At 41.0% G+C, this 14,536-nt stretch overlaps 1 protein-coding gene across 1 annotated transcript in view; it reads right to left on the minus strand.

Moving 5' to 3' along the window:
* Positions 1-207: 207 nt before the first annotated feature.
* Positions 208-14,536, minus strand: part of mast3b (microtubule associated serine/threonine kinase 3b) — a 31,949-nt gene continuing 17,620 nt past the window's right edge. The window contains exons 9-26 of the mRNA XM_042416653.1: positions 14,091-14,223; positions 13,054-13,121; positions 11,965-12,056; positions 11,031-11,239; positions 10,600-10,738; positions 10,096-10,228; positions 9,831-9,996; positions 9,279-9,380; positions 8,849-8,971; positions 8,064-8,176; positions 7,520-7,686; positions 7,186-7,307; positions 6,838-7,038; positions 6,208-6,434; positions 5,938-6,060; positions 5,688-5,824; positions 5,189-5,373; positions 208-5,064 (exon numbers count right to left, since the gene is read on the minus strand). Of these exons, the coding sequence (XP_042272587.1) occupies positions 3,977-5,064; positions 5,189-5,373; positions 5,688-5,824; positions 5,938-6,060; positions 6,208-6,434; positions 6,838-7,038; positions 7,186-7,307; positions 7,520-7,686; positions 8,064-8,176; positions 8,849-8,971; positions 9,279-9,380; positions 9,831-9,996; positions 10,096-10,228; positions 10,600-10,738; positions 11,031-11,239; positions 11,965-12,056; positions 13,054-13,121; positions 14,091-14,223 (3,528 nt within the window). The 3' untranslated portion in view covers positions 208-3,976. The remainder of the gene's footprint in view (positions 5,065-5,188; positions 5,374-5,687; positions 5,825-5,937; positions 6,061-6,207; positions 6,435-6,837; positions 7,039-7,185; positions 7,308-7,519; positions 7,687-8,063; positions 8,177-8,848; positions 8,972-9,278; positions 9,381-9,830; positions 9,997-10,095; positions 10,229-10,599; positions 10,739-11,030; positions 11,240-11,964; positions 12,057-13,053; positions 13,122-14,090; positions 14,224-14,536) is intronic.

Genomic DNA, 14,536 nt, shown 5'->3' on the forward strand with positions numbered 1-14,536 from the left:
TAGATGATTACACAGAAAGCAAATAAATATACATTTTTGAGAGAATCAAACAATGCGAGTCTGCATATCAGAATCAAACACTTGTTCAAACCTATTAAAATCTGCATATTACTTATTTTTCAACATCAGAAATGTGCAAGAAAACTGTATGTGACTATGTTTTGGTAAACAGTCATAATGTACATAAAACTCAAACACCAAGAAGAGTCAAAGAGAAATACAAATTTTATTTGTTGCACAAGAAAACACAGTACAGGGCGACAACGCCGGTATACCATGCAATCAAGTATTACAGATGTGTGCTTGTCTCATGCAGCATGCACTGAACAGAAGAAACACGTGCACATGTACAACAGTTTGAACTGCCAGTTTGCCCCTAAAGAGTATCTTAACACCAGCTGAGAAGCGCTCACCTTTACTTGTGTGACATCACTGCACTACAGGTGCAACAGACATTAACTTTCAATCAGAAGAGATCAGTAAAGTGATGACTATATTTACATTCACATAAGAAGCCAGGTTGTTAAAGAGAAATCAGGAGTACATGCATGATGCTGACATGCAGCTGGTCAGTAATCTGAAGATTTCTCCCAAACCTTCTGCCATATTTTAGAACAAAGACTGGTATATTTGAAGTGTATTAATGATATCCTGTATCCCTTTTTACAATACATTTTCGAGTACTAACTGTACAAATGTGTCTGAATTTTTACAGATGTTAAATCAGCTGTTAAGTTTGTCTGACCTGTAAGAGCACATCACTAAAGTAACATTGTTCTTATTTATCTTGCTGCAGCATTACCATCTGTATTTAAGGTCTTTGTCATGCAGATGTTCATTTCAAACTAGATTAAATGTGTACCTGGTCCAGATATCAACATGCTGACGATAACCCTGTTACTTAAGTGCATGTAAATACTGTAAACTTCCTGCTTTCCAGCTTGGTGCTAAATTACTCTTTTAAGATCCGTTTGAAAAGAACAAAACAAAAACAGATATGTAACTTCTATGAGTGTAGCTTTCTTTCATGGTATCAAAGAGGGTCGATTCATCTTATACAGCCACAGGATATAAAATGTTTGTACAGTACATAGCATGTTTGTTCATTGTAAACAATTCTGTCAGACTGCAAAAATAACCTAAGTGACGCACTTTGTCCGTGCTGTTCACTGACACAACAACAGGATTCTGTAAAGTCCTCATCATGAGATTCATGGATTTTTTTTTTTTTTTTTTTGGAGGACAGGAGACTTAAAGGGGAACTCCACCGATTTTACACAATAAAATCTACATGTCTTGGGAGACATTACTGCATATGTGGAAAAAAGTCTTTTGTGGCTCAGAGGAAGCTTCATAAGATCTGGTAAATTAATTTAAACTTTCAAAAGACTACTAGCAGTGAAATAATAATAAAAAAATATGAGTGTTGAGTCTGCTTGAGGATAACGGCTCGAGACTTCATTAGCCTCTATTAGCATAACACACCCAAATCTCCGACTGAACCGTTGGTGGTTGAATTGCATTTTGGTTAATGTAGGCGCCAGGTTTAAACAAAGAACAAGAATACAAAAAAAGAGAATATCTCTGATTCTGCTGCATCGGTGTTTCATCCTTTATAAAAAAAAAAAAACAACAACAAAACACAACAACTGTTCATTGTGAGTCTGACATTGTTATAAGAGTGCAACGTTAAATCGGTGGAGTACTCTATTAAGTAAAAACATCAACAATTCTGATGCTTTATAAAGAAAGACTCATTGAAAGCCAGTATAAACGCCAGCAACAGCACACAGCTACTGACAAATAAGACAAATAAACTCAAAACTCCATCTCTGTACTGGAAAAAATGTAAAGTACATCCAGTCTGCGCTGGATGTGAAATACTTTTCTGAATCCCAACAAGGCGTTCTGTAAAAACAGCCTCTCCAGACAAACTTCCCAAAACCCCTGGTGCCACAAATTGTCATTGTCATTGTGCATATCATGTCCTTCAACACATTTGGAATTATACACAGCCTTGTTATCAAAATATACATCAATATTTGTACAATACAAAGACATAAAACATTTGTTCAAACAAGCCCTGGGTTTGGATTCGATGTAAGTGTGTCCCTCTTTCTAGTTTCCCTTCCACATTCAGTTATGGTACAAAATTCATGTCAAAATACATTAGTGCCCCCACCCCCTCATGTAAACATCACTACACAATTAATTAAGTAGGAACAGGTCATTTAGGCATGGTGTCTCCCACATGCTCAAGTGAATAAACAAAGACGAAAGCTACAGTTTCAGGAAAAAAAAAATACTCCAAAAATACACAAGGATCCAACACTTCTCCAGGTTACTACCAGTAAGGAAAGCATCAACCCCAAAATGTTTTAAGCAAACAAAAGCTACTCCTGTGATTCCCTCCAGGCTCTGAAGAAGACGTAGAGCTTGATTTGGCTGCTCACTGTTTTTCCTGCGAGATGCATGCTTTGAACACAACAAGTTATTACAGCAAGATGCAGAGCCGTCCTGAATCAGTGTTTTACAAGGTTAAAAGTTGAACAGGAAGAAAAACAAAAACTAAGTCTGTGATACCTCTTTGATGTGGTATCACACTAACTTTACATCAAGTAGCCAAAGAGCAGAGTGTTTCATCTTCTGCAACATCCAGAGCTTAATACTCTCATTTTTCACACAAGATGGTGTTGAGATTGTGGAGATACTTCACACAGTGAGAGTTTCCATACACAGATACAAACACAAATGATTTCAAACAACATTTCAGTCTTCAAAGATATGGCTTAGAGCGAACACGGCACTGACATCATGGCACACAACACCCTTTTTGAGTCGACTTCATAATGTCTTCATAACAGATTGTACTTGTCAGTGTGATTTGCAAATATTACCCTGCGCTCTATATGGAAACAACAATGCTATGACCATGAATTCACACTGCAAAGAACATGATCGGCTGTTCAACGGAAGTCCTACTGGTATAACTAAGGTGAGAAATTCAGAAAGCGTCGGTCACAGCTACTCTTTTCATTGTTGTCTTCAATTACCAGACAAGTGCAAATCAGCACTGCTTTTTTTTTTCCTTATCCATTTGATTGTTTCATGAGCAACAGCTGTATCTGACAAGTGCAAAATGGAAGAATTCCAGCTGTGCAAAACTTTCCAGTTTTGTACAACTGTAAATCTTGAGTAGTTTCTTTTTTCTGAAGCCTAATTAGGGCCTGGTAGTTTCTATGTTTACCCTTCTAAAGGATGTAGTGCTATGAAAGGCCAGAGCAAAGCAGCAAAATGAAGATTGGCCTGAAATATGCAGAGTAGTATATATATATAGTAGATACAACTGCAAGAGTCTGGCTGACAATTGACCATCAACCATGTTGCTCACAGTGTGAACCAAAGGCCATTCTTAGGTTAATATAGATTAAGATCAATGTAGTATTACACTATTGGAAGCTGCACTGCTCAGGTCTAAACTGACACTGACAAGGAGAAAAAAACCCAACAACAATTAAACACAACTTCAGCTTCTAAAATTACTTCTCGTACCTTTTGGTCCTACAACAATTATCCCCAGCATACAGGGAACTACTGGGTACTACTGCGTACCGCGATTTATTTAAAAAAATAGACATTTATTAAAAAAAAAAAAAAAAAAAAAAAATCCAGTCAAAGGACATAAAACCACATTTTATGGATACAAAAATTATGAACCTTGGCTATTCAACCAATGAGAACTTCCCTCTTTTCCTGTCACTAACTCATCATAGTTTACAAATGTAATAAATAAGACCGGAGGGTCTGCAATGCCTTGAGGCAAATATTTACAATAGAAAAATTCAAGTAAAATCTTTCAGAGTCTCCCAGCAGGTCCCTCCTTACCTGTTAGTTTTCCCTCAGCAATAACTGATGTCACCCTTGAAACATGTGAAAGAAAGATTTGAGTAGTTGAAGTGAGTACAGTGGTGAGCTGTTACTTTCTCAGATGCCCTTTTTGTGGAGTTTCCTCATTACACTCAGTCTTTTTTGTTGATGGTCCAACTTGAGGACCGGTGGAAGTGGTTTCTGCTGCCTGACTGCAGCTGTTGTCATTGTGCAGACGTCCTGCCTGTTGCTGAGATGGAGTGACGACAACTTCCAGTTCAGGCGTGTCGTTGGTGTCCTCTCCGTCTGAACACGGCTCCCACTCATCCTGCTCCTCGCTCTCCGTCGAGCCCTGCACAGCGATCTGGGGCACCAGGGTAAACCTCCTCACCACCGGCACTTGCAGCTCCACTTCCTCGCTGGTTTGTGGTCGAGCGAGCATCCAGGCCATCCTGTGCTGCTGCTGGGGTTGTGTTTGTTCTCCCGGGGCTGTGGTGGTCACTGTAACCGTGGTGCTGGTTTTCTCATCTGGCTCATCAAAGCTCACCTCCTGCACCGCCTCCTGCTTCTTAAAGGAGTCTCGCCGCTCTGACAGGTTGAGCTTTCGCATCACGACCAGCTGCTCTGACCGGTCTATCCCAGAGTCCCAGATCCTCTGGCTACCAGTGTAACTGCCAAGCCTGCTGTAGTCGACCCCGATATGGGAGCCTCCACAGGCCCCCTCTACTTCAGAGTCACCCAGCAGCTCCCCTTCACCATAAAACGGCACTTCCAGCGTGTGCCTGCGGGGAGTGTATGACTTCTTATCAGCATGATACACTCCAGACAGCTTTTCAGCCGACTGGACCCTCTTGAGCAGAGGAGATCGAGGCGGCTCGGCGCTGCGGGGCCGGACAATGTGTCTAACGATAGTAGGTGGCGACAGGGTTTTGCCATGGTAGGAGTGAAGAGTTTTGGCAAAGCCCGGGAGTGGGGAGGGTGAGCGCTGTGGAGAAAGGGGCTGGTTGGAGGATGAGGAGGAATTACAGGCAAGTGGAGAAGGGGGGATGTTGCTGGTTGACTTCCGGCGGCCCACCTTGGTGTAGCGCTGTGTGCTGAGTTTGGAGCCCAGGCCGTGGAGCGAGCTGGGCCGTATGTGTGCGGCAGGGGAACTGGGAGAACTGGAGCAAGGAGATGTGCTCTGAGGGGAGTTATTTTCTGGGAAGCAGAGGTAAAACAGTTTCAGATATTTCACACCACAGGTTGCATAAAAACAGAATATTTTACTAAATTAGTTTCAGATGTTACAATCAAAGACCACGTGAAGCCCCACTGAGCTCACCAAAGGCCTGATGGTCGGGTGCAGGGCTTCGGCAGGGCGTGGAGGGGCCGGGAGAGAGGCTGTGTGTCGGGGAGCCTGGAAGACTCTCGCTGGAGGAAACTGAGTGGTGGAGACCTGAGGAGAAGCTGCGACTGCTGTGCATCACTGTGCTCTGCTTGGACAGCTTCTTCAAGATGCTGCGTCGCCTGGAGGAAGAGGACGAGTCAGAGATACGACGTCATCGTCTCACAGACAGTTTAAAAAGTTCTGCATTATAAAAAACACTCTTCATACTTGTGGGGGCCTTTTGCATTTGACAAATACAAAATTTATACCAAACGATTAACATTAACATTAAAATAGCAAACTTGACACTTTACTTCACTTAATGGTATCTAACACTAGAGGGAGACAAAGTACTGACAACATCCACCAATTACTAACCTCACAAAGTAAACAAAAGATGACTAACACTGCAGAGCTACAGCGACTGAGAGGAAACCAAACCTCAGATCTTTACCTGTCATAATTATCTCTCTTCTTGCTCTTCTTGCTGCGGCGAGCCATCTTGCCTTTGTGTTTAGTCTTTCGAGCCGGACCGACTTTGATTGATGTGTTCTCTAGTGCTATGGTCTGAAGCGTCACCTTGCTCCCACTCTGCACGTTTCATGGGAATTAAAAGAATGGTTAATTTTTGTGAAGGGCAAGAAATGCAACTTGAATCGGATTTTTAGACAAAGAGTCTGAGTCTGAGTCTGAGTGAGTTTTACCTTCAGTAACAGCTCTAACATCTCGGGGTGGACCAGGCCTTGGACAGACTCTCCGTTCACATGTGTGATCAGGTCTCCAGTGCGAAGACCTGCCTGGTGAGCCAGGCTGCCATCCTCCACACTCTGTTAGAACAGCAACACAGTGAGTGTGAGAAGAGGAGTTTCATTTGAGGATTACATAACAACCTTTCATACCTTTTAGTTCTAGTTTGGGGTCACCAAAATAAATCATGGTAAACAATGACTTTTACGGCTTGTGGTGACACCTACCGACACCATGTGATGCACCGTGTAGACGTCGCTGTCGCCCATGTAGACACGGATGGCCTGCAGGGTGAAGCCATACTTCTTCCCTGAAGTGTGGATGATGATTGGCGGCCTCAGGCTGCCGGGGCTGAGTGACAGATCCCGACTGGGTGAGGAGTCACGGGACGAGGGGTTGGAGGACAGCGACCGTGGGGAGATGGGACTGGGCTGGAGGCCACCAGGTGAGTCATCTGAAAAACACCAAGGACCGTTTTTCTCCAAATGTGTCCACACAATTAGCAAACAGTATTTGTCTTCCCAATAAGATGCAGTTTTTCTAACCATACAAAATTTGAGTATGTCACATACATAACTAAGAGTTCTTGTTACAAATAGATAATCAGAATGATGCATCCTGTGTTTCTAAACTTTAATTATTACTTTCAAAAAACATGCCTGTTTGAATTTGTTTTTTTACAAACAAAACACCTACAAAATTTGTCAAAAGATTTAGACCAGTGGATCATTGCCACTTAATTCTATCTTTTGTAGGACTTTGAGATGGTGATGATTGCTGTGGATATTTTGAGCGATGGTCAGCAGTGGAGAAAGGCGCACATGAATAATCTCCATAACAATGATAAGCTTCTGTACCTGTAGTGATGATGAGAGACAGGGCTGAGACAGAGGCAGACTTGGGAACCTTCCCTCCACAGGGAAGCCTCTGTCTGTCCGGTGTCTCCAGCTGGTTACCAAAGCGCCGAGGGCCGGCTGGTTCTTTGGGGGATGAGTGTTTGGCTCCTGTGCTGTTGCTGCGAATTCTGATCCTCCGAAGATTCGAAACAACCACCTCAGCTGTAGGAAATACAGGTTAAAAAAAATTAACATCATGGCCTAAGAAGAGAAAGTTTTGGTAGTTTCACTTTCACCCAAACAAACGCAATTGCTCAAATACTACCAAACTGATCATTCACACTCAAAAACATGTCAGTCTGGATTTACCCTCATCGTCAGTGGAGAGGGCGAAGCGAGGCATCGTCTCCAGGCTGTGGGTGCTGCTCATCACCAGAGGGCTGGTGCTCCTCTCAGACTGGGAGGAGCTAGAAGAGGCCCGAGGGCGAAGGCTACAAACAGCCAAATACAAGTTCAACGGGTAAATCAACAGTCCAAAGGAACAAACTACACCACTAAACTAAACACTGCATTTTGATTGTTTTTTGCTTTTACACAGATACAAGTGAATACTCTAAGGTCAGGTGAACCGTAACTTTCTAAATTCTTCTGGCAGCTTTTCACACTTAGAGGAGGTCGTGACATGTCTCATGCTTTTGCCTACCTGGCCATGCGTCCAGGGTGTATGCGCTCCACGCTGCCCTCCGCTGGGCTCGGGGAGGGACTGAGCCCTCCCACCTCCCCGCGGTCCTCCTTGTCCTCACTGTGGCTGCGGTCAGAGGAGAAGCTCAGGTTGGACGGCGTCGCCAGATGTTCTGTGCTGCTGTAAACCTGGAAGAACAAGCAAGACACACTAAGTACAGCAGAAAACACACACACTGAACCAGTCAGATCATCGGTGATTCTAATATAGAGTGTGCTGCTGGAACATGTTCATTGTTACTGTCAAGTGCAGATGTGTTGTAGCCACAGTGGTCTAAAGAATAAAGCACTGGAGGGCTGTCTAATAGCTAAATTTTTCCTGCATCTGTTAGAGCATGAAATCTTAAATATTTGAGAACAATTTTTAGAAGACATTTGAATCCTTTAGTAAATGTTCTAACATATCCACAGATATAATTCTGCAAGTTTCCTTTGTAGTCATTTTTCAAAGAGCTGTCCACTTTTTCAAAGCTCCCATCTTTCAATAGATCAGAGCTCATCCTTACTTTGCTGAAGCGATGCGACCAGGAAGCAAACTGTCGGATTTCCAAAGAAGACTCTTCATCATTGGTTTCCTCATCCTCATCAGATGCCAAATGATGGTAGCGCTCTGATCGAGCTGAAGACAGACACATAATAAAATTCACATAAGAGGGGTTGCACGGTCCTGGTCAAAATAAGAATCACATTTTTTTTTTTTATCACATACGATTCTTCGGGACACCACTGTTTTCCCCAAAAATATTTCTTGCATTTCATATATTCTTTATGCAGACAGAACAGCTGACAAACAGCTCATATGCAACTACATGAAATGCAGTCGATGTAATCAACTAAGTCTGTTGTCTAATCGTTTTCCTGTGTCTAAAAAAACAAACAAACTGTAATTAATACACAGCTCAACAGTAGCCAGATATAACATGTGCCCCAAAACATGGAGACCGAGTCCAGTTATGCTGACATTTCTACAGGATCTGCTGGATAAAGGGAAGACATTTTCTACCATTAAGGTTCATCTGGTGGCTGTTTCCACCGGTCACGTTGGGATTTGGAAACTTGACAGTGGGGCAACACCCTCTTGTCTGTTGTGTTATGGAAGTGCTTGACAGCTGCAGCTGCTGTCTAAACAAATCCCATCATGGGATCTGTCTGTCCCCATCAGCATTTGAGCCCTTAGATCAGGTGGATCTCTCTCAGGTTTGGATCATTTTTATGACATATAAAGAACCAATATTTTAAAATATTGTCCACTAAATAAAATACATTTTTTATGATCTCAACAGTAACTTACTGTCGAAGTAGCTGGTGTCGTCCTCTGCGTCCAGCTGAGGAATGAATTCCGCTTTCTGTCGCAGTAGTCCGTTCCAGTCCAAACCAAAGAAGAAGGGGTGCTGTTTGACCTCTGAGGCGCTGCCTGTAGCCAAAACGTTTTCACAATCAAGCAAATACTGGATCAACTTTGCAAATATGGCAACCGGAGTTCAATCAAGCTCAAATGGCAAAAAGCAATTTCTTAATGGCTTAATGACCTGAAATGAACAAACTTCCTCTGAAAAGTATATCCTACAATATGTGTATCTCCAATTTATTTCCCAAATTGCTTTACTTCTAAATTTAAATTATAATCATGACAACTTTCTTCTGCTTTAACATAAGTACGTTATATACTTTATCATGCATCAGATTTTTCATGTGTCGATCAGCAGTAAACTCTGCAGTACCAGTTCCCAGTCGGTCTAGAGGGCTCTGTCTCAACAGACGGGTGATCACGTCCTGAGCATCAGCAGGTAAGGCATCGTCTCCTTCAGGCCAAATGATTTCATCTGCAAATAGCAGAAATACAAAGAGAATCACATAAAGTTTGCCAAAGCGTCAGTTTACACAGGACTGCATGGTGCTCAGGCACACCCCTACACCTGTCTAACTGGTAAGGAAGGATTCTACGGTAGCATTTTTTACTAGAAGGGATCTTTTGTAACTCAAGTCCATAAACAAAATGAAGACAAAAACCTCAAACAGTACATGAAAACTTAGGGTTGCACAATGTTTGTAACTCAGTATGAACATGACAAATTTAAATGTATGTTCTTCCATATAAACTCTTGCTAGAAATAATAGATAAACAGAACATTTTAATGTTGATAAAATCTGATTAAGCACACGTCAACTTTTGAGAGGCAGAATTATTTAGTTAATTTTATTCAGAACAGTATTTTAAGTTTGAAAACAAATGCCATTTTGATGACAAGTTGTAAGTTAATTTAAGTGCTCACCACTGACAACTTGTCCAAAAAGTTCCTCGGGTGTGTCACCAAAGAATGGAACACAGCCGACCAGGAATTCGTACAGGATGATCCCCATCGCCCACCAGTCCACTGGTTTCCCATAACCCTGCCTGAGGATCACCTCTGGGGCAATGTACTCTGGAGTACCACACACCTGCACAAGCAAACCAGCACAAAACAATTTTAATATTCTCTTTCATCATGCAATTTTTTTTTATTATTCAACACTCTTTTACATTCTAGACTGTCTCACCTGTTTGTCAACAAACTCTCTTGTGTCTTTCTCTATGTGACCTTCATACAGGTTAGTGGTCATGTTCATCAGGCCAATTTTAGACAGCCCAAAGTCCGTTAGCTTGATGTGTCCCATGGACGTAATCAACAAACTGTTGGGAGGAAAAATATACAAAAAACTCCATCAACAACATATGCAGTTTTTCTCCAAGTACATTTTACTTCTGAATGGTCTATACTTAAACCAATTCTGCAAGCAAGTGCAATTATGCAGACATTAAAACAAAAAGAGGTGGAGCAAACTGGATCCCTATGCATCTAAACACAGACCAGAACAGATGCCTGTTTAGAAATTTAATGGTATTCAATTTAGTCAACTTAATAAAATGCAAGTGTACTGGGTCAGAGCTGTGTCATACTCTGTCAGGGCTCTCTAAATGAAAAGTTTGTATTTGTGCAGAATGTTCTGGTCCGTCGCAAAAACCCTTCAACAAGAGTGAGGAAGCAGTTAGTTAGTTCTCACTTGTCAGGTTTTAAATCTCGATGTACGATGCCATAGTTGTGAAGGTACTCCAGGGCCAGGACGGTTTCAGCGAAGTACATCCTTGTCATTTCTACAGGCAGTGGGCCCATGTTCTTCAGCAAGTTGGCGCAATCGCCACCTTCAAAAACACAAAACACAAAACCATAAAAGTCAGGCACTGTGTTGAATTTTGATTAACCATATCTCAAAATATTATTATTATGTCGTGTACTGTTGGAAGATACATATTTGACCCTTGGACTCCTTATTATTGGCTGCCTGTATGTAAATGATCAAGGAATTCATGCAACAATTATTATGCTTTAGCGCTCACTGTCAGCTACTTTAGATCAGACTGAGGTCAATGCCTTCAATGCAAACGTACATCACTCATAGGACTGATGTAGAGAGAGAGCTTTTCTCTACTTTACCTTCCACATACTCCATGACCATGCAGAGGTGACGTCGTGTCTCAAAGGAGCAGAACATGGAGACAACAAAAGGGTTCTCTGCAAAAGTTAGGATGTCTCTCTCCACAAACGCCTGCTGGATCTGGTTCCTCAGGACCAGGTTCTGACGATTTATCTTTTTCATGGCAAACCGTTGGCGGGTCTCCTTGTGGCGGACCAGATACACGGCCCTGTCAAAAATCACAGGATCCACGTTAGACCTGCTATCTTCACGGAAAATAGTAGAGTAGAATCATTTTAAGATTAGAGATTCCCTTTAACTTATTCTAATTCAACCCACAACTGCCTAACTAGAATATCTCTGCATGAAGTTGCCTTTGATGTATCATGATCAAACCACAGCCACTATTCTGGTCAGAGTGGATGAAATTTGAAATTTAGGCACCCTTCTCTTTGAAATTTTCACTTTTCTCACAGGGGATGATGGAGGTGACTATAGAACTCTGTGAGTTGTGTTTCGTTCTGACTGACAATCCGAAGGAGACATGAAACTCACTGTCTTGATTAGGTCGCATTCACAGAATAAGGCATGACGTTGGTACCACATTAGTTAAGACCCCACTTGTCAATATTCTGGATGTTCAATCAAAAGGAAGCATCCAGATGAAATCAGTTTCTGACAAGATAATTGTTTATAATGAATGAATATAATGAATAAATACTGTAAGTGGCAATTTCAGCTTCTGACAGCTGCAACAATTATCTGAAAAGGTTTCTTGAAATTTGTAGAATGCAGTGGATTTTCAAGAAATACTTCATTAATATTTTTAATTTTGACTTCTTTTCAAGTTTCTGTGGCAGTCAATTACAAAGGGGAAAAACATGGTAACAAATCTTTTGGAAACAATGCTAAGAAAACGCAAAGAAAGCTGAAACAATAGACCTGTCATCTTACCCGTAAGCCCCATTACTGATGAGTTTGATGGTCTCAAAATCACTCTCGAGAGGTTTCCTCCGAGTTGGGGTCAGGGTCTGTGGGGCCTTAGTCTATAGAGAGAAAGCAGAAACATGATGCTTCTGGCTGTGAGTTAGGGCTGGACAATATATCAATATGATATCGATATTGTGATATGAGACTAGATATAGTCTTAGATTTTGGATATCGTAACATCGTGATATGGCATAAGTGTTGTCTTTTTCTGGTTTTAAAAGCTGCATTACAGTAAAGTCATGTAATTTTCTGAACTTACCAGACTGCTCTAGTTGTTCTATTATTTAACTTTACCCACTTTGTCATTTTATCCACATTACTGATGATTATTTATCAAAACCTCATTATGTAGATATTTTATGGTCATCTCTGCGATATTGTCACAATATCAATAGAGAAATTGAGTCAAAAATATTGTGATATTTGATTTTGACCTTATCGCCCAGCCCTACTGTGAGTGAACAAGTTAAGTAATGAAACACACTAGAAGCAACAATATTATGATATATATATATATAATATATGATATAATATTATTTGTAGTAGCATTATGTTTTATGTTCCAGGGCCTTTTCTGCAGTCCACTACCTACACTACAGTATGCTGCCCACTTGTAGTTAAAAAACAAACAAAATATAGTGCTCACATTTAGTCCATATGTGAATTTGGGATTTTGGGCGATATATAAGTGACTTGACCCGACTTCAACATTTGTTATTTAACTTAATAACTTGCAACTTGCAATTTCCATATTTCAGAGCAGTTTGGAGATTTACTTTCACCTTATCCCTGTCTTGGCTTCCTGTAGAATACTCATAGAAATATTTATGGTATCCTTTAAAATGGGTCACTGTGTCTCTGGAAACCACAAAAAATGTAAAAAATCTAACGTCCTGAACCTCTGGAAACACATTTAGCACAACACTCAGACACTTTTGAACAATGTCTGAGATGTTTTGAGAACATCTCTTCTTCTAATTTTTAATCTAAAACCATAACTTTTCCTTCACGTGTGTACTTATAGGTAGTAAATAAGAAAAACTGAAAATTTACCTCAACATTGGCATCTGGTTCCACTGACACTGAGGGACTGGCATCATACTGTTCAAGCTGTACCATGTCTACAAGTAACATTGAGAGAGACACACACACACGGATATTATGGCAAAGAATCCTCAACCCTTCCTCCTTCATAATCTGTTATACCCCTTTTGGACAGCAGACGCACATATGACGCATGTCTACTCAAACCTGGCTCCAACCCTGGTCAGGGAGAAGGTTGGCTGACACACGCTGACACATTTGAGAAGCTGCAACTAGCAAATGTTCAGCATTTTTCCTTAAAAAATGACTAAAAAGATAATTCAGTTATCACAATAGTTGCTGATTAATTTTCTGCTGATTCACTGCAGCTCTATTTTGTAAAACCATCTGAGGGTTGTCATATGTTTGAAAATGTTTCTAACTGTGCAGAGACTGATTCCAGCTGCCCAGTAATGTGGCTGACTACAGGTAGGCTACAGTCGTTGCACTGCAGGGCTTCTTTTTTTGTGAGTAAGATGTAAGCCATATCCTAAACCAATATTAAGTGATCTGAAACAATAAAAGGAATCTTCAGTTGGATTCAAACACATTTCTGTTGCAGTTTGTGCCCTCAGGTTATGTGTGAATTGAGGTGTTTGAAAGTAAAAAAAAAAAAAAAAAAAAAAGTTGGAAAGTTGGCTTTGCTTCCACTGTTGAATCATACTGTCCTCCATGGTGACACCACTCATCCAAGCTGCCATGATGCAAGTGTTGTAACAATTATTTCAAGCAAATGATTTTCTTTTTGCTATGGCAACGCTGTTGCACAGCATGGTAACATTTAAATGTGGGCATTCGAATATAAACCGCGTGAATGTTGCGCGTCTCTTGACTGAATTTGAAAGCATAAAGTCATGACGTCCAGACTGGAGCAAAACATAACTCTATAAAAGTAATTTCCCTTTTCAGAAAGGTCAGAAAAAGCATCAAGTCTAAGCCACAAGACACTTTCTGCCCCAGTTTTAATGGAGTATAAGGCTTTGCTCGATGGCAGAGAATTCCTTTACCATCTAACAGATCCCGCGTCAGTCCCAGCTGGTTGATGATGTATCGAGGGATGTCCGTCTTGATTCCCTGGCCGACTTTGGCGTGACCCTCTGCTGCCTCAAGTAGGTGATAAAACTCTTCCGGATCAAACTCCTGTCAACAACATGATCCCGAAACAATTGAAGTGAATGGAATTTCATTTGCTATGCTCAGAGCATCTAAAAGATTTATTTGAAAAACTCAACAATGTCCCAGTTACTCTGAATAATCCATAGACTTTACTGACAAAAGTTCAAACTGGGACTTTTAATCTACTGGTAAAGTGTGTTAATATTGTTTTCCTTGATTAATGATAAACTTTATATTCTGGTGACATAGATCCACTTTCTAAGAGAGAATAAAGGTCAGAATCTCATTTCAGTCTGACTTAACATGAACTGACTTCTGCCCGTTTTAATCAAAGTAA

The sequence above is a fragment of the Thunnus maccoyii genome, chromosome 7, assembly GCF_910596095.1.
Source record: "Thunnus maccoyii chromosome 7, fThuMac1.1, whole genome shotgun sequence".
In the NCBI taxonomy this organism is placed as follows: domain Eukaryota; kingdom Metazoa; phylum Chordata; class Actinopteri; order Scombriformes; family Scombridae; genus Thunnus; species Thunnus maccoyii.